Source organism: Pezoporus wallicus, unplaced genomic scaffold, assembly GCF_028554395.1.
Source record: "Pezoporus wallicus isolate ANWC-B61680 ecotype Strahan unplaced genomic scaffold, APGP_CSIRO_Pwel_v1 contig_6354, whole genome shotgun sequence".
Classification (NCBI taxonomy): Eukaryota; Metazoa; Chordata; class Aves; order Psittaciformes; family Psittacidae; genus Pezoporus; species Pezoporus wallicus.
In genome coordinates, this window is record NW_026638688.1 from 320,934 (window position 1) to 341,471 (window position 20,538).

At 38.7% G+C, this 20,538-nt stretch overlaps 1 protein-coding gene across 6 annotated transcripts in view; it reads left to right on the forward strand.

The window, feature by feature from the left end:
- The window catches only part of CPEB4 (cytoplasmic polyadenylation element binding protein 4), a 42,610-nt gene that overhangs the window by 14,412 nt on the left and 7,660 nt on the right, over positions 1-20,538 (forward strand). For 3 of the 6 annotated variants that reach the window (XM_057411999.1, XM_057412002.1, XM_057412003.1), the window contains 5 exons: positions 16,611-16,784; positions 18,202-18,291; positions 18,914-19,032; positions 19,929-20,043; positions 20,252-20,433. In XM_057411999.1, coding sequence (XP_057267982.1) covers positions 16,611-16,784; positions 18,202-18,291; positions 18,914-19,032; positions 19,929-20,043; positions 20,252-20,433 — 680 coding nt within the window. Of the gene's footprint in view, positions 1-14,543; positions 14,568-16,610; positions 16,785-18,201; positions 18,292-18,913; positions 19,033-19,928; positions 20,044-20,251; positions 20,434-20,538 lie in introns of those variants that run through there. The other 3 variants (XM_057411998.1, XM_057412001.1, XM_057412000.1) reach the window with 2 other exon arrangements.

The following is a 20,538-nucleotide window of genomic DNA, read 5'->3' on the forward strand; positions in this document are numbered from 1 at the left end:
TCAAGGATTTCCTTGGCAAAACCATTAAGTTTGCTTATAATGAAATGTGCAGTTTACTGGATTTGCTGCTTATCTGGCATAGCATACAGTAACTTAGCTGCTGCAATATACTTAGGAATGGATCTTTACTCAAACTAGCATCTGCTGTGTTGTGGTAATGTGGCAGCGATCGTCCGTAAGTAGGGCAGGATTTGGAAGGAGAGGAAATAACTTTAGTTAAAGCAACTTAGAGCTGGAAAAAAATCAAAACTTGGTGGTAGAAAACATATCACAAGTCAAGTCTGAGGAAATGTCTGTGATCACAAACCTATTGGTTTTTATTCATCTGGTGAATCCTGGTGTAGGATTATGTCAACACAGATTCTCTCCTGTTTTCACTTTTCTTGTCTCATCTTTATTTAAACTGATTGAAAGGAATCTTTAAAAACCTTGGACCTAGAAATATGACAAATTATGGTTGTCATTTCAAATCTTTCATGCCATTTCAAACACCTGCAGCTAAATAAGCTGATCTATAAGATGGTTTTTTGTTGTGCTTTTTAAATGGGTTCACCAGTGCATACAGTGCTTTTAAACTAAAGTTGGAAGCTCTCAGAAAGGAAAAGCTTCTGGGTTTGAGACTTCAAAAATAGCCTGGGCAAGACACTAATAAAACATACTGTAGAGAGCAATCTCAGAATGGCATGGAAATAATTTAGATGATCTAATAGGTCTCACTCCTATCTTGTGAGTCTTTGAGAGGCTTTAATATTGACTCAACATTAGTTTAGTATGTAACACTAACACCACCCCCTTTCATATTGTAATAGATTTCAAGAGAAAGAAATACGATGTTAAAATACACCTTCAAAACAAAGTATGGATATGATAATAGATACCAGTTACAGTTTGGAACATGTTGTCTCTTAGAAATAATTTCCATCTTTAAATGCTATGTTCAGAGCAGCAGGTTTTGGATCCCATAATAAAATTTTAAGTAGGAAGTCTTCAAAATTTAACGAAATCCTTTCACAGTGTGTACTTCTTGACTGAGCTGATTAGGTTCTGCTAGTTTTGATTTGTTTAAGAGAGTAATAATTATGGTCTTGAGTTGTCTTGCTATATGAAATAGTGTTTCCTGCTTGAGGTTCAAAGGTGATTCTTAAGTATCATCGATTCAGTACATTCAGTTTTACCTTTTAATGCTTTTGGTAGGCATTTTACCTCCTCCCCCCCTCCTCTTTTTAAGGTATATTTTTATCCCTGTTTAAATCCTCTTCCTTTGCTGAGCAGCTGCCATTTCAATATGTTATTTTTATCCACACGAGTGAGTGTGCTGCATGGTGCACAGCCAATGACAGCCTGCAGAAGCCTTTCCCTGGAGACTAATTGCATCTTCTTTACAATGTATTCGGCCTTCGTGAGCTGAGCCTGGGATCCAGAGACTGATTTCTGAATCTGGGTCTTCCACATGGCAATTTGAGCATAAAACTGTAATAGTAGTAGATTGACTAAATATTTCCTTGTTAAGTGACACTGAACTGTCTTTAAATACTTTATAACCACAGACTGTTTTATTACTGAAATATCCTATGGTTCAGTTCAGAATATAAGGTTATTGCCTGGAAATTATGCAAAGTGAAATGGATTAAAGAACCAGGCCAGTACATCTGCTTCTGGCACTGCAAAGCACTCCTGCAAAATTTGGGTGTGAATAGCTCAGTATTTGCATGAATGCTGTGAACTGAAATAGTCTCTAATGAAATGTACTTGCACACAAAAAGGAAGGTTTTGGAAGTAGCACAAGGTCAGAGTATACATGCAAACACTGGGAGAGACAGTCGAACAGCAGCTCTAAATTTTATGGCTGCAAAGGTAGAATGATGATAACTGGCACCATTTAGGATTTCTCTGAGCAAGTGGATCTACTTAACTATTTTTAAAGCAGTCATCAGCTTTTTCATATTGATCTGAAAAACTGTCATCTCAGCTGTGAAGAACGTATGTAAACCTCATAAAGTGTTCTTTGATGAAAGGGACCAAAATAGTTTTGACAGTGTTTTCTGACTATCAGATAAGAAATTGAACAAGTTGTTTCTTTTCTAGCTGTACGAATTATGTAACATGTTTGTGTTAATTGAGTAGAATGGGCCATTTGGTTTCCTATATGAGCCAGAAAATTAATGAGAATCTGGTGAGAATCAGTTCCAATTTTGCCAAGGGCTAAATAACAAAGGCTGCGTTTCCTTTTAGGGAAGTGGTCCTGTATCTATCAACATGAGCTATTTGAAAGTGTAAAATAATAGATTTTGAGTTTTTTTCTTATATTTTAAACCCAGCTTTGTTTTCATAGCAATGAAGAATTGACAGCAAAGATTCAGGTTGGTGGCCAAGTTCAACCTTTCTTCCCTGCTATTGGTCTGTATGAGGTTATGTGATGTAGTTACTGAGTTCTGAAAGTCAAAGGCCCCTGGCAAGCGTGTACACAGACCTGTAATGGCACTGCCTCATCTTCATGCCTCTGGTGCCTTGTGCATGTGAGTGAACTTTCACAGAACTGTGCTGATCCCACCTCAATCTCCTGAGAAGAGCATTAGTAGCTGATTTTGTTTGGCTGCCTTGTCTCAGAACGAGCTTCTCTAAGGATTATCATAGAATCATAGAAGGGTTCGAAAGGACCTTACAATCATCAAGTTCCAACCCCCCTGCCATGGGCAGGGGCAGCTCACACTAAACCATGTCACCCAAGGCTCTGTTCAGCCTGGCCTTGAGCACCGCCAGGGATGGAGCATTCACAACTTCCTTGGGCAACCATTTTACTCATTACTCATTTGTAAGTTTTTAATGTATCCAGTTTACGGTAAAATGCACAGAAACTCTTGCTTCTGCTGCACCAAGCTGTAGACAAATTTTTTGTAGACAATTCAGATTTGCCCTATTTGTTTTTGGAAGCTGTCATGAATTACTGTCTTGAATGGTTCCTACTCAGGATCTGCTTGAATTTTACCTCCTATGCAGTAACCAGGAAAGGCTAATGGGATTTACAGACTTGAGTGCATATTAATTAAGAGGAAAACCAATTGTTCTACTGTCTCATAATATTGCTGAACTGGGTCTAATAGCAATAAACTACAACTCATGCTGGCGGAGCTGTGATGGGGAAAACGCAATCTATATGAGGCTTATTTGAAATCAGCAGCTCCCATTCCTTTTACAATCCACTATTTCCAGTTGGGTTAGAGTACTGCTAACAAGTGAGGGTATGCTTTCTTTCCAAATGCAGCCAATATTCAACATTTTGGGGTAATGTTCAGTATTTTTAGTCTTTTGGTACGCTTTCCTCCCTAGTTCCTCTCTTGGCAGAGTGTTTGTTGATTTAGCTCTGATGTTTTGTGTTTGCCAAAGCCTTTGTTTGGAAACAACCAACCTAGTAAAATGGAATCACCTGGGCAGCAGGAAGAGAAATTTTGTACTAATACATACTGCAACCAGATCATTACTTAGAAGTAACACAACCATACACAATGTACGATTTTACATCCGTTGGCAATGATCTGGTTAAACTCCCAGCTTTCTCTTTTAAATTGACATTTGTTTTTTGTGGCTTGAAATAAGTGCTTCTTTAAGAGATGCCTAATGTGATGGGGCTTAGAAAGGCAAAACTTGATGTGGAAGGAAAAAACTCCATCCCCCAAACTTGCAAAGAGTATGAGGAGGTGAACACTGCCCATACATAGTGAGAAGACAAAATACACACAGCACACGGTCTCCGTCCTGCGGAGCCCCGTTCCGGGGCGGCCCGGGCACCGTCAGCCGTCCCGCCCGGCGCTACCAAATGCTCCCCGCGGAGGTAAGCGCTTTGTGCATCGCTGGCAGGGATGAAGGGCAATGTTTCTAAGGTGGCAGCCCACTGACACATAGATCAAAGCAGTGCGGCTCAACAGTCAGCCTTCTCTGCACTGCCGAGCTCTGGCTTAGACGGGCCCGTGGAACAGAGGGGGATTGGAATTCCCCCTGCAATTGCTGCCTGCGTGGACTATCCCGAATACTGTCTCTGTGCCCCTTCGGCCGAGCTGCAGCTCTGGCTCCTCTTCTTCCTGCTCCTCCTCCTGCTCCTCTTCCTCCTCCTCCTCCTCCCTGGCGCGCCGGGCCCGGGGCGGTGTGCGCTGGCAGATGACGGTTCAGCACCGCGAGGTACCTCTACTCTCTTAGCGGGGTTTAGCTGTGCTCAGCGATAGGCGTTGCTGCTTCGTGACTGTGGCCGAACCTCTGTTGTGTTTTCAAGCTGGTGCGAGTTGACCAGAGTTGTCGGAGGGGGGGGGAACACTGCAGAGCATGGCCCGCAGCGGCAGGTTTCAGTGTCTGTTTGGAGCGGGCTCTTCCGTGAGCTCAGATTTAAAGGTCATCGTTTGTCCTGTGCTTCCTGGAGGCACTGCTGAAGTCTGCCTGCTCGTCTCTTGTTTGTGTAGTACCGGGATTAAACAACAATGGGGGGTTTTAATATGGCTGTGGTCTTAAAGTCACAGGCAGGCCCTCTCTTCCCCCCCCCAAGACTCTCCATAATTCAGGATTTTGATTCCTTACCTACACACCCCACCAGGCTGTAAGCAGTGGGAATGCCCTGGGTCTGGTTTGTTGTGTAGCAAGAGGAAGAACACGGGTGTATACATTATGTTTTTGACAGTTGAGGCCTTGAAACTAGACTGATTGCTAACTCATAAAATGCTTGCCTGGCTTTGCGGCACCGTGTATCGTAAGAAAATGGAGTCAATTAAAAAAACAAGAGAAAGGTTTTTAATTTATAGCAGTTGGATTGGCAGCGTTTTGACGGGTGTAAATGCAATGAGGATTTGCCCGTTCTGTGGAAAAACGTGTGGACTGGAACACAGGTTGCCCTGAGGCAATGTAGGTTAAGATTTTTACTTTGGCACCTTCATTTTCTGTTACGAATTGGGAAAAGCCAAGACCCATTTGTACTGACTCAGGAAACATTGTATATTATTTAATAATACATTTGGATCCATGTACACTGATGCATATGATTTAAAAAATAAAGCAGTAGTTACTGCTGTGCATCTTACTATTTGCTGCAGAAGCTCATATTACAATGAAAGCTACAAAAATCCCAGGACAGGGATGCAACATTAAGATTGAATAATAAACATTTTTGCAATCATCTGGAATAATTTAGGAAATTGTAGCACAATCCAACTGATGTACCCAGATGTGGCAGTTTTTTGTTTTCAGTGATGGAAAAAACCTCATGGAAGAAGTGAATTACTGTTGGCATTAAATTAATTCCATTGGATTTATTGATATACTTAATTTTCAGTGTGTGGGAAGTAGTTTTAGGTTAATGGTGCTGTTCAGAGTTAGGGGAGTATTTAAAAACTTTGACATTTATGTGCCTTTGGAACTGCATGCAGAACTTGAGATTGACTTATGTTAAATATGCATGCTATAGTAGCAGAAGAAAATAAGGTAAGGAAATGGGTACTGTTGGCTACCTCTGCTAGTGCTACTTTGACACAAGAATTACTGAGGAGTTTAAACTTTCTAATGATACCTGCGTTTTTATAGAAATACAGGCCTTGACAATGCAGATATCAAGCAACTGGATGCTTGTTCTTCACTAGTGGAGGATTTTGAGGTAGGGTATTAATTCAGCTGAAGAAGAGCAACACCTTGATTTATGCTGTCTGTCTAAAACGGAGCCATTGAGCAATGAGCAAGAGTGTATTAATGTAACCACCCTTTGAGGCCAGGAAATTCCTTCCCCTGCCACCACAGAGCAGTACAAATATCCCAGGGTTTTCTGATCCTGGTCCAGCTTTGAAATCAGTTAGGATTCCTGTTCACTTCATTGGAGTATGAGACCTACGTTTTTTTTGTCCAGTCTTAAAACATTTCTTGCAGGCCCCTTGCCATGCTGTCCCATCTCCAGAGCCTGTATGGAAAATTAAATGCCTTTCATACTCCTTAGACAAAATGCTTCCTAGGAATGTATGCTGCAAATTATGTGGCAGAGATTTTTAAAACACAACAAAGCACTGAAATACTGCTAAAACTTTCAATGTCTAAGTCAGTGATTTGATCTTCAAAAGTATTACAGCCAACAGAGCCATGCTGAATTCCAGGACAGCTGCCTTGCTGATCTGATTAAAACCTTTCTAAGTTTTCTTGCTTTCCTTTTTTTTTGTCTTTGTTAAAATAATTCCATCCCTTTTTGCAGAAGTGTGTTTAATCTTCTGCTTTGTTTAGTATCATTGTCCACCCAGTGGGTTTGGGTTTGGTGGTTTTTTTTTCCTTTTTTGAATTCTTGCTTTGATAATCTCTGGCCATTCTGGATCATCTTCAAAGCACTCTTTAATTTGGAACTGTATTCCATGAGTAGTGTCTGTTCCTTATTTTAGAAGACAGAGAGCTTGCCAGCCTCCCCTCCCAGACTGCATAAACTACCTGTATTTGGTCTTTTTGCTCACTTTGTTAACTTTTTTCCTTGACGTTAAATTGTTAAGTCTTTTGTTAGCCCCGGTTTGCATATTCCCATCGTGTTTATCAGGCTAGAGATGGCATGAAAGGAGCAGAAGGAAAAGCCTGAAGTGCTTTTCTTAAACTTGGAGATAAAGAAGAAATGGGAGAATGGGGATGAGTTCGGAGAAAAGATAAGGAGGTGACAGATGAGGTGTAAGCATAAAAGATAAAAAACTCCTAGGAAAGTCCTACAGAGACAGTTTTTAGTAGTGGGCAGACTTTGCATATGCCCAAGAGTGACTGTGCAGCAGCCTGAAATTTGCATCAATTACTTAAGATGTTTTGAGATCAAAATGTGATGTCTATAGGGTTTGTGTATGCAGTCTACTTATGTCTACTTATTTTAATTCAGAATTAGGTAGAACAATGAGCACTATTGATGAGGCAAATCTGAAAATACACCTTGCAATAGATTTAGCCATACTTGGCTTAATGTATTGTTTGTTGGGACACAGATTGGTGATGCTAGTTTTTTGTTTGTTAGTTTTTCTTCACCACTGTAATGTTGATAGTTGGACTTCCAGGTGAGTGGAACAGCCATGTACTGTCTCTAAATATGTAAATGGCAAGCGTCTTTAGAGGCAGTGGTATCCCTTCAGCTTTAATTAGAAATCCTATTAACAGGAATCCCAGCTCAGCAGTCAGATTGGATATGTATTAGAAAAAAGTAAATTTTGTGGGTAGAATGTGGGGATAAATACATAAACCAATTTGTGATACATTAATAAATTCCCAGTAACTTACAGTAGCATTACTTACAATTCTTCATGTTGTCAATTGTGTCATTGCACAAATGCTGTGGGAGGTGGGGATAGCTTTCTGAAGGAATTCTAAAAAATGTCTTGGTTGTTCGTGTGTCATTTGAAATTGCTAGAAAATCCTGTTGGTGGCTGACCCCATATAGCATTTTGAATCTAGGCAGAGGAAATGAAATGCTGACTCTTTTAAAACACCGTTTTCTGTTTCTCCTTCCGTTTGGATTTGGTGTGGGGAAGTGTATAATACTGGGGTTTTTACATATATTACTGGGAAAATTAATGTCTTTTCTGTGCTCTTTTCATGTAAAAATGAAAAATGGGGAAATGCTGCACTGCGGAGACTTGAGGCTTGATGTTAATATTTCCTTATTGTTTGGGAGTGAAGCCAGAGGATGCTTAAAAAGGAACAAAGCCCTCATGTTGCATTCCAGGCTGTCTTGTGATCATTCCTTCCACAGACAAAAATAAGTTGCTTTGAACCTATTATTGTACTTAAGGAACTCTGGGTTTAAATCTTGCAGCATGGGAGTATATGCCAGTGTAAATCCAGCTCTTGGAAGTCACATGCAGGAATTGCATTTTGGGTTATTTCATTAACCATTTCATTATTCATTAAAGCATGGGCAGAATTCATGGTATAGATACGATGGTATAAGCAGATACCAGCATCTCTTGAGATTAAATACTGTGTATAAAGAGTCCAGGAGCACAGGGTGTATGAGCTGTGACTGGGAATGGCAGGTTTGTGAAGTTCTTGCTCTTTTTTCAGATGTTTTCAGAAGTTGCTCAGTAAGTTCTGTAATAGGCTCAATAAATTGTTGTCACTTAAAAAGCCCATCTAGGAATATGTAGCAATGACATTCCATTCTTTCCTCCTGTCAGAAGGTCCATCATTAGTATCTATTTGGAACTTACTGAAGTTGCCACATTTGAAATAGTTTTGTGGCTGAGAACCTGATCTGCTCTTCGCATGTAAAGCTGTGTCATGTTTTTCCTTCTCCCAGTTGCAAACTCTGCCTTTCTTTTTTTATTTTTAAAATTAATATAGTAATAGTTTAAGTGTTCAAAAGATCAATGCTGCCAATTATCCCATAGCATAAACTGGAAGATGTATTGATGGAAAAGGCTGAATGTTTTTGTAACTTCTGTCTATTCTCCACTGGTCATACATTAGCGTCAAGTAAAACTCCATGCCACCAGCAGTAGGGTGCCCGCTTTTCCAAAATACACGTATAATTCCAACTAACATCCGTTCTCCAGCAGAGGGTTGTGCTTCATTATTTGCTCTTCTGCTTTTGGTTTCTTATCTCTGACCTGTGGGGGTTCCTAGAGGAGGAAAAAGAGTTATATTCAAATAGGTATGATTTTGAAGGGTTCCACTTCAGTGGATTTGCAGTGAGCCAGTGTAACATCATTGGAATTACGGAAGAAGTACTGATACCTTGTAGATAAAGCTATGGCTATGTTTAGGTTCTATAGCGGCTTTGTTTAGGAGATTTCTCTGTATTCTGTTTGATAGCGAAGAATACTTCAAAGTCAGCTTTGAAGCTTCTGTGTTTTTCAAAGGAGTGAGGCTGGGTTTGGTTTGTCACCTTTCACAGGTAGTTAAGTGGCTGCTGAAATGTATGAAAGAGCATCTCTTGGGGTTCAGTCTGCCTGGCACTGTGTTAGTGTGCCAGGCAGACTACCTGAGAGCATCAGCAGGGAAGGAATAATGATGGTGGTGGTTTTTAAAGCTCTCACACAAACTAAACTGCAGTCTTTTCATAGGTAGCCTTTTTTTTTTTCCCCTTTTTTCTGTTTCCCCTTCAGTCTCGGGCTTAAACAGCTCGCTGGAAGCGGGTCTGGGACTTTTTGTCTCTGTTTCCCAATCTGGAAGGTTAAGCTTGAGCTTCTCACATACGTAGATTTGAACCGTTGCTGGGCTGGCTGAGCTGGAAGCACGTTTGCCTTTCTGCCCTGGTTGTACAGTGGTGCCACTACAGCTGGGTTTGTGCAGTGCATTGAAATGAGAACCATTACTGCATTTTCTGCGTATAACCGCGTAGTCTCTTCAGGTAGGCAGTTTTGCTTTGGGCAGATTAAAGCCCTAAGAACCTGGAGCTCATTGCACAAGCCTTGGAAACAGTAGCTTTCGCTTTCACTGTTTCTCAGCTTCTTTCCCCCTCTGTCCTCCCTGGTTGTTTGATGTATGAAGTTGTCAACAATCAAACTATTAGAAGTTGTTATGCTGATAATCTGCTTTGTGCAATGTGTAGGGTGTACGTTTTTACCATGTGAACCCAATTAATTCAACATAATCACAGGTAAAACACAGTTACCATCAGAAGAGCCAGAGCTAAAAGGCTTTTATACATAGATTCTCCTCAGGGTTTTTAGAAGAAACCAAAGAAACCTAATTAGTTTTTTATATGTTGGCTGTAGTTTGTGGCGGTGACCTAGAATTTAAAATGACAGATTCTAGTCAGATCTGCACTCAAATGCTACAGAATACCAGAAACTGCATTTTGTTAGTGTTCTCGACAGAAGGAATGGGTAAATACTTGTCTTCAGGCATCTGGTTTTATTTGAAATAAAGCATAATACTTCCATTTACAATAGTACTCTTGTTTTTCAGCATTTGTTTGGACATTTTGAACACAAACTAGCGCTATATTTCTCATAAGTAGACTTTTTTTTTAACATTGTGCTGCTTTTAAAATAGGAGGAAAAAATGCAGATTTTTGCATCTCTGTGGCTTAATTTTGCAGAATCAGTACTTCCAAATGTGTTAATCCTTGATTTTACTGTGCAGCCAAATGTAGTCTGCTTTTCTGTTTTCACGCTGACTTTGACATTGCTAAAAGTGTGACAAATACACATTCTCCAGATGTGTATATAGAGGTGTTTAATTTTGTAAGATTATTTTAGATTAAGAAAATACTATTTGAATGCTTTAAATTTTGATCAATTTATTCTGTATTGGCAGAATTTATCCTGGATCAGGTATCACATATCTGCCATTCTGCCGTGCAGTGACTGTTGTTCCACAGTCAACGTATCATGTGCTGGGGATAATTTAGCAGAAATAGGATTATGTGCTTGAAATGGGCAAACGTTTTGCACACATGGACGTGTCTTATCTTAGCAATCATGGAACTGTAGCCTGATCCTTTTGTCCTCAGTATTTTAGAACTAAAATCAAGGAATGCATAAAATACTACTTTCTTTGCCTGTCATGCAACATTTTATGGCACTGTATGCTTTCCTGTGGAAAATGCCATATAAGACTTAAGTTTTAAGGCTCTATTAAATAGGAAGTAATACCTTTGTGTACAATACATATAGGTAAATACAATTTCTATGTTGTAATTTGAGAAAGTATATATATACTTCTCTGAAAATACCTGCCTTGGTTTCTGAGTTGCTCCTCCATGCACAGATATAATTTAACCAAAGGTAGGTTTGGTTATAGATGTTCTTTATCATTTTAATTTTTCTGCTTTTGATTTGGTTAAGGATACAATCAGATTCTTCACTAGTGATGACCTTACAGGACTTCTTGTGAAATATACTGTTACCTGTGGTAGAAACACTTGGTCCATGCATTCCATTTGCAGTGCATTGTGAAACATGAAGTGATGATAAAATCTAACTCTGGAGTTATAATCAACCCTGCTGGCCCTCAGGGAATAGTATGGGGAAAAAGGTAGTATTTTAATGACCTTGTGCACAGCATTGTCAGTCTTGCTACAGTTACAAAATATGGTTTAGTGCAGAATAATTTAGAATAGTTTTACTGGTTTTGCTGTTGGAATGGCAAAACCAGATTGTACTTCTATTATTTTTTTATAACTTATAAATAAAACTCATGAAAGCATACATGTTTCCTGTAATAGATTCAAGGATATCTAGCTCACATTTAGAAATAAACCTGTGAAATCTTGGTACTTCACATCTCTAAAAGTTAAGTTCTTCTAAGTGAAATAGAAGACAAACTAGCACCAAATTACCTCCTGTCTTGTGTTTATGAGAAGAAAATTACTATCGTCAGAGTAAACAGTTTCTGTGTTTGTGTATTGATTGTATTTGCCTTCCACCATAAGAAACTGGCTACTGTGGAACCTCACTGATGAAGCTGGTTTGGTTTGGTCTTTGAGAGGAAATACATGAGAACATATCCATGACTAATATAAAAGATGGCAGTATGTTGTTATATTCACCTCTGTGCCAAGGTAAAGACCAGAATCCCTGTCTTGAGGAGCTCTTGGAGTAAAGACATGAATTAGGTACAGAACTGGACAGGTATTACGCCAATCTAGGTTTGTGTGCCAAAAAACAACTATAGTAAGGTAGTGAGAATGGAGGTACAACTGTAATTTAACTTTGAGCATTCTGTTCCTCTGTCCATTCCAGGGTTCTGTGATGTTTCTATTAACTATGGATGCTCTTATAATTCTCCTAGTTGTAATGTGGTCTTAGAAAGCTGGAATGACATTCACTGGAGATACAGATCTTCTTGCTTGCTGGTCCCTTTAAACAGTCTGCTCTTGAGCTGACCTTTTTATGTAAATCTTCCACAGTTAATGGCACAAAATACACCTGAAATTGCTGCTACCATCCTGCAAACTGGAAAGCAGCAAGAACAGTTAAAGAGCATTTCCAGGACAAGCTTCTTGTAAGTTTGGGTTTTGAGTGGTTTAGGACTCCTGCATACATTTTTCCTGCTTCTCCAGCAGAGTATCATTGTCATTGGGAACTGTGTACTTTATAGAATGGCACATGTGATTTACACAATGTGCTGACAGTCTTTTTGATGCTTCCTATAGAGGAAGAAAGCTCAACACATTTAATTGGAGCTATGTTGAGCACAAAAGATGTGATTTTTTAAAACAGAGAGAGGGAGATGGCCAGGAGCCCATTATATGTCTCAAATGAAGAGAAGGCACAAGAATTTGAGTGGGTTGCTTATTCACTACGTTCCTTAAAATGAAAGACAGCAAAAGCAGCAGATTTTTGCAGATCATTAGCTTTCTGTATGGATTTTTTTTTTTACCATTGAAACGAGTGTTGCAGGGAGGGCTGAGGTGACAAAATAATTGAAGCAGCTGCTAACAGCATTTTAAATTTCAGACTGATTTTATTGGGAAATCTCTCTCCATAGGTTATTAGTGAGCTGTTGAACTGATTGCATAAACTCTTTGTGTTCTTTAGGTTCTGTAACATAACAGTTACCTTAAGACTACATTTATGTTGCAGCTTAGCTGGGGTACTTCTATAGCAAAGATGTCTCTTAATATGAAAGTATGAAAGCCAGAGACAGGATTGGTAAGTCACAGTCAGCTGTCCTTCTGGCCTGCCAAAAGAACATTCTTTAGTTTCCATGTTGTGTATTACATTGTGTGAAATTAATGGTGTGTGATGAGCTCTGAATTCAGTGAGCAGAGAAAGTTTGTATCTGTGCTGTACTGGGGTAGTTTATAAACTGTGGCTTCTGAGAAATGTTTTGAAATGTCAAATGTTGGTATTTTGTGGGTTAGATGAAGCAAATGCAGAAAAACAAGCAAATTAGGAAGAAAAAAAAATCTTAGTATTTAGTTCTCAAAACCTCTTCTGTAGTATTTGGCACTCAAAATACTTCCTAGCTGGTGGCTGAGCTTTTTTTGTCATTTTCTGCACTGGTAAAGGAGAAAAATCCTATTGCCTTGGGTGACACAGGTGGCAAAGCAGTGAGGAGCCTGCTGACCTAAATTGTGGTCACAGATCTGCAGTGGGAACCGTATCTGTGCTGCATGCTTTGTTGCCAAGAATGGGTGTACCAAGTGAAGGCGTTTGTGTGGTTTTGTTAGTAATTTAGAAACCACAAGCAAGTTTTTTATGGCTTTATAGGGAGAGCTGTTTTTGAAATGCTTAATGTTTTCTAAACCATGCCTGCAAAGGCTTCTGGGCTTTGTCAGAAGTGCAGTGAGATTTGCTGATTGCTTTGTGTGAGACAAGTTCTTTAAAACTTTGTACTTTGAGGACTGTATGTGCATCTCAAATTTACAAATCAAAATTACCCTGGAAAAATTATTGTAAAGGCCTTTGGCTGTTAATATTCTCCCATATAGCCAGTGCCTGTGTGAAAACTCAAGTTCATATGCTCCAGCCTGAAGACTAGGGCTTTGTTATTTTGTATTCTTGGTGTTAATTGTAAGTATCTCTATCAGCAAAAGATAGAGAATAAAATGGATGTGTAGATGTTAAATAATCATTAAGCAAATTGGATTGATATAATATTTATTTTGAAAGAGGAAATTACTCCTTTCTTCTTGTGGTTTACTAATGTTGAAATGCTTAAGCCAATTGTCAGTCTCAGTTTTGAATGAGGAAGCAAAATAAAATGCACGATATGCTCAGAGTTTCTCATAGCACTTGCCAGGAGAACCCAAGTTTTGAAAACAGTTGGCCTGCTTTCAGACACAGATTTTAATGAGATTAAAAGAGAAAGAATGTGCAAGGTTGACTAGAAAGCTTGGACATATTCTGACAATGGGTTCTGGAAGCCATCAAAGAAAAATGTGTTTTTCAGTGGTAGAACTCATTTGTTTTGGAAAACGAAAAGTCAGAAGCAGTGGGTAGCTGTTGAATAGTTACAGCAAAGTGTACTAAGTTAGCATGAGAGAATCTACTGTCGTACACAGATTGCAGGAGGGCTGAAAGGCAGTTTTGGTGGCCCAGACTTTTTCTCCTTGACTTTTAAGTTTTTTTGGCTAATTAATTTGCCAGTAATAATTTCACCAAGGATTTTGTGCGTTGTGCAAAGCTTTTATAGCAGCCTAATTTCAAAGCAGAAAGTAAGACAATAGTCCTTATGTTAGGGCTTTTCCTATGGTTCAGGGGAAGATCAGTGTTAAGAGAATGCTTGAACTTGGCAGAGTGTGGTGCCTTGCAGAATGAGTCAGGAGGCCTGGTGCATGAGAAAAGATCCATTTACTTCTATGCCCAGCAGACGGTTAAGGAATAGATTGAAAAATAAATGTGCAAGTTAAGAACTAAAATTGTTTTTAAAAAAGTCTCTTCGACTGTATGTGTATACTTTGTCATCCATGTGTTTTATCAGTAGCAGAGATGGTTCGAGGATGGCATGGTTCTGTGGGTGGTGGGGAGGTCAGCTTGTGAACACCATTTTAAATGACCTGAAGTATGAAAAGGCTTGAGAATCACGGAGTTAGTATAAAGGCAATAAAACAAGGTCTTTTGGTCCTTATAACAATGATTGAAAGGCTGTTTTCTTTCTCATTTAACATGCAGCAAGGACATATGGGAGAAGGCGAGGTAACAATATTCCTATTTAATTTTCTAATGTTGACAATGTCTCATGGGAGAAATAACATTAAGTTGTTACTAGAGGGCAAACTCCAAAAGTTTAAGATTATAAAGGATCAGTTTCACATACATTGTCATAGTTTGCATGCTATAAATAAACATTTCAACTGAATTAGGTAGTACTCCACAGTAACACTATTGAGGCTGCAATGATTACAATCTTTACAGTGGACATCATCTATGTGATTTGTTACACTGGAGGGCTGCGTTGTGTTTGTGTGTATGTTATGAATGTCAATGCTGGAGTTTATTTTGGTTCTTTTGGGTGATGTTGGTTTTCTTGATGAAGCATAGACTCTAGTGAATATATTTTCTGGCCTGCTAGGTTAAAGAACGAGATCCTGCAAGCATGCATGTTGAATCATCTAACAGCAGTGGTAATGCTGGTGAACCTGAAAAGGCTGCTTAGGTGTGGAGAATTGCTCCCTTCCAACAATACCTGCAGGATTGGGGTCTTAAAGAGATGTAACAAAAGACATGGGCATCAGTTCAGTAGGGGAAACCAAAATGACATTTAAGTCTATATTACGATATGTTGATCATGGTAGGAACCAGGTTTGCCTTGCTACAGAAATAGGCCCGATTATAGTTGATTTTAATTTTAATTAAAGGTGTATAAAGATTGTTGAAATTTCAAACAAAGCAAGCTGACCAAGCCTTCCTTTTTTTTATTTGCATAAATGATATGGACTATGGATTTTATCGTTTTGGTGGGGGGGGATTCAACTTGTTAGCTGCTTGATTTTGGGTGGTTTTTTTGTTTTTTTTTATTTGTTTGTTTGTTTTGTTTTCATGGAAAATGTCTGGATATTGGAATGGATCCAATTTTCTGTTTTCTAGATTTTATTTTATCTTTTTATCAATTTATTTCAAAGGAAGGAAGCAAGAGCAGGATAAATTAACCTTGCCAGTGCATTACTCTGATAGATTGTAGTGAATGCTGAAAAAGCAAACATAGTGTATCACATCATAGACAAAAGGAAATGTATCCTAAAACTTGTAGCACACCTCAGTTACTTGCTTACTTTCCCTATATATATTTATTTATTCCAAAAATGCTCCTTAAATGAGTAGAAGTCTGTTCAGTTTGTTGTCTAGATGCTGAATGCTGTAACCAAAGGGTGAATTAATGGAAGAGATCAGCTTGTGTGCTCTTTATTATATTGTACAGTTGCATTTATAAATCAAAAATTATTTAAAATATTATTAAGGAAATGTATGATAAAGGATTATCATAGGAGACTATTGGGTTGTGAGGGGAAGTATGCTTACAACATTTTGGCTTAGAGTGAGTCCATTAACGAAACTCTGTTGTAACATCTAAGTAAACTTGCTTCTAGGAATGACCCAGTATTGCCTAGTTTTCAGTCTACATTTGCAGTAAATTACAGTGGATCTGTCTGGTTTTATCAGATTATTTTTGTTAATAGCAAGTGGGTGGTTTATGATATGTTTTGATACCAGGTAATTTAAATGTGTAATACATTTAGCTGTTAGAATTCTTGTTTTCCCATCTTCACCGTGAAATTGTATCTGCCTATTGTGAGAAGCTGTTCACTGGAAAATTACATGTACAGTTTAAGTTTTAGTGATGTCTGCTGTTGGGAAAGTCCCAGGGAAGAAAAAGGCTTATATCCTCTTCTGTTCTTACACCTTATTAAAAGAAATGTAATTGGAAACATGAAATGTTATAGAAAATGCTCAACTTGAGCAATCAATAGAAATACTGTTTTGTTTCAAATCTTCATTAGTTGTAGTGCAGTTATGAAGCAAGTAGCAACCTTTTCTCTGAAATAATGCGTTTGAGTTACTGAGTGACGATGAAAACTAGAAGGGTCATATGAAATTGGGAACATAACTGTTCATTGAAAAGGAAGATTGCAAACAGTTCTAATGCGGCAACTAGTGCATTTTAAAGTATTACTTAAGCAGTGTGTGCTTTGTTCTGTTAGTATGTTTTTTTCCTTTTTTTTTTTTTAACCCCCTCTTCAGGTCAGTCTTCACTGTTTCCAATGGAAGACGGGTTCTTGGATGATGGACGTGGGGATCAGACTCTTCACAGTGGTTTAGGATCACCTCACTGCTTCTCCCATCAGAATGGAGAAAGAGTGGAACGGTATTCCCGTAAAGTCTTTGTTGGGGGACTGCCACCAGATATTGATGAAGGTATGCCCAGAAAATCTTCTGCAGAAAAGCTTCTTCTGGCCTCTTGACAAAACTGGTGTGAAACCTTTTCTTTGTTAACTCCTGAATGATTGTTTTCCAAACTCTGTGGAAAGGTTTTGATATGTAAATGGATCTTCTGATACTAGCACCTTCGGTCCATGGCAAACGTGAGATAATTCAAGCTAGTTTAGGCTATTGTTCTGCTTTGAATAACAAAAACATATGTTACCACACATTTAACTGACTCCTACAGTATATGGGGCAAATACAACCAACATCACCTCTTGAAGCTTATAGCTATGCTGCAATCACTGTATAGGCACTAGAAGCCACTAGTAGGAAAAGTATTGCTAGCAGTTTTCTGAAGTTTCTGTAGCATAGTAAGTCAGTATGGTGGATTGTCAGTTGCTGTCACATTAGCAATGCCATCAGAGAGTGTAAGCAAACCAAAAAAGACATACTTAGCAACACCTTTTCAGATTTCTAACTGAATTTGAGGATTGGGAAAGTCTTCTAAGTTGCGTATTAGGAACCCCCAACAGCATCCTAGCATTGAAAGCTCTGTTAACACCAGGAACAGAGTACAGCTGAGCACTGTACCAATATAGGTGCTGCTTCACAATGTGAAGTTTGTTCTTTTGTTTCAATTTCTTAATGAAAAGTTCTTGCCCAGAGAATTTCAGCTAGTAACAGTTCACATGTATGTGTAGAGAAGGAAAAGAATGCTCACTCAATTCCAAGAACAGAATTACAGCTAGGAGACTTCTATGGGACTAGCATACGCAAATTTATGCCAGCAATTGGAGGGCAGAGGCAAAATTGAAATAGATGCAAGAATTTCTTCTTGATGCAGTAATATGTTCTTGCCATCTTTCCTACAAAATTATGTAACTGTCCTGCAAGTTTGTTCTATGTTAGTTTGAGGTCAAGGTCACATTGTGTTTGAGCATGTGGTACTAGCATGTGATATGAACAGGCATGGCTGTGTCTTGTGATAGGCCATTCTTTTTTTTCCTACTGTTTCTGCAATTATAAGATACTGACAGAGCAGATTGCTTACTAGCAAATCAGCAAATTGTCTCTCAACTTCTTGTGAGAGAATAGTTGAAGCTGGGTTTGGCATTAGCTGTAGAGATACAGTGACTCCATTTCTGTGAATTAGTGGGTTATGAGTTATTTGTAATACTTGGTAGAAAGAAAACCTTGATCTTTGACCTGTTGTGTTTTCTAATTTGTGTTCTGACTTGTCATAAAAATGCCCCATCAGCTAGTAAGCATTGCTATGAGCTGCTGAACGTCTGCTGGTCACAGAGTGTTAATTTATAGGATGAAGCTACCCAAAATCAAGTGTTCTTCAAATGTCTTCCATACAATTTATTTTAATTCAGTTTGTGCCTTTTCCTTTCTCTCCTCACAGATGAGATCACTGCTAGTTTTCGTCGCTTTGGACCTTTGATTGTAGACTGGCCGCACAAGGCAGAGAGCAAATCCTATTTTCCTCCTAAAGGTAAATATCTGATAACCAGTAATATATGAGCATTTTAGAATAATTTTTCTTGATAAGACTTCATTTTAGACAAACTTTTTGTGTCAATGACTCAGTGTTTAGGAGAAAAAAAGTTGAATCCTTGGGGTTGTTATGAAATGGTGCAATTTAGAATGTTGCTTTGCAGTTGTTCAGCACCACAAGAACAATTCCTTATTCCTTATAAGGTTTTTACCTTATTCTGATGTCCTTTTACTCCCCGTGTTGTTCTTAATTTTTGTAATAATAGTCAAGACTAGTCTTTCAAGGGACTAAATGACCTCCACAGAAGTTGGGAAGGATTTGTGCCTTATATTAGCAACCAACATGGCAGGTTTGTGTCCACAGCTGTGGCTTTTGTTCAGTCCATCCTGCTGGTTTATGATTTTCAAAGGAAACGGGAGAAAGAGCTGAGCAGGCTTTTCCTCATGTCTCTGCAGAGGACTTGCAGGAGGCTGGGTTGGAAATGTGTGAGGGCACCTTAAATTTTGTGCCTTACTGTATGGTCGCATGATGACATGGTGTCAAGCATAATTCTGGGTTCAATTATTATCCTATAGGCAAATAGACAGAATAAGTTACGTGCTTGTTTTCCTTTTTGTAGGATATGCATTTTTGCTCTTCCAAGATGAAAGCTCTGTACAGGCACTGATTGATGCATGTATTGAAGAAGATGGAAAGCTCTATCTTTGTGTTTCCAGCCCCACTATCAAAGACAAACCGGTAGGTAGAATTGTCAGAGCCTGCAGAATAATCAGAAATTGTTCTTTTCAAATGCCTTTTTTCCTTCTTTTCTGTCTTCAGATTGCTAATGTTTAAATTCCTTTAAGATGTCAAATTAAGTTCTCAAAGAGAAGACCAAGTTATTTTTAAGCTAGACATGATGAAATTTTTTAGTCTAATTACAATTCATATCTCTGTTAGAAAAGGGGTTGCTGAATTTCGGCATTGCTGATGTCTGGAAATACATTTATTACAAGTATTTTATGCTTATTATTGATTAAAATACAGAATTCATATTGCCTGAGTAATGTATGTAACATGTTTTGACAGAGACAAATCCATCACGTGACATTGAACTGTAAATTATAAGTATGAATGGTTTTGGGGCTGATGCAAGTCTGTTAACAGTTGGAGAGACCTGCTCTATTCCTGTAGCTTAAATTTGGCCAGCTGCAGGCAAATATAAAGCAGCTAGTTTTGCACAGTAAATAAACACACCACTTTGTGCACTGGAGTCTGTTGCATTGAGATAACGCTAGTCTAGTGCTCACACTTGGCTAGAACAACGCAAGTAGCGTAGATATGAATACACCAGTGTAGTTCATACAGGACAGTTCAGTCATGATTAAGAAAATGTGTAAGTAGAGGGCAAGTTTTTTTTTCCCCAGAAATTTGGGTAACAAGGAAGTGGTGAAATTCAGCATGATCAAGTAGTCTGTCTTAACAGAGCTTATTACCATCTCATTTCAAGAAATGATTGCTGAACGAGTAGAAAACAAGTTTGGAAAGCACATCCGTTTAGGAGGTTTTCTTCTTTGTAGGATACTGTTTTAATTTATATTACTGAGATACTTTGAATTGTGAATGGTTAAAAAAAAAAGGCTTTTTGTCCATAGGTTCAGATCCGGCCTTGGAACCTTAGTGATAGTGATTTTGTTATGGATGGTTCACAGCCTCTTGACCCACGAAAAACCATTTTTGTTGGTGGTGTTCCTCGGCCTTTACGAGCAGGTACACTGCGTGTTCCGCAGCGCTGGGCATGTTGAATATGCAGTCTGATTTGGGGAGCAGTGGGGGAAACAAGTTATTTCAGCAAGGGAAGTATTAAGTGTTCTTGACACTTACAGTGGGGGACATGAATACAACTGGACTGTTACTTGATGCTTTTACTAAAAATTACCAAGCCTACACCCCTGTTTGATTTTCCTTTCTGGTTTAGTGGAACTTGCAATGATAATGGATCGGCTGTATGGAGGGGTGTGCTATGCTGGAATTGACACAGACCCTGAGCTGAAGTACCCAAAAGGAGCTGGGCGGGTTGCGTTTTCTAATCAACAGAGTTACATAGCTGCTATCAGTGCTCGCTTTGTTCAGCTGCAGCATGGAGAGATAGATAAACGGGTAAGGTCTTCAAGCATGTCCTACTTTTGTTCAGTGCTTTCTCTAGAAATGCTTTTCCATGTAAATGTGTGTCATTGTGAAGACTGTAAATGTTATGTCAGATAA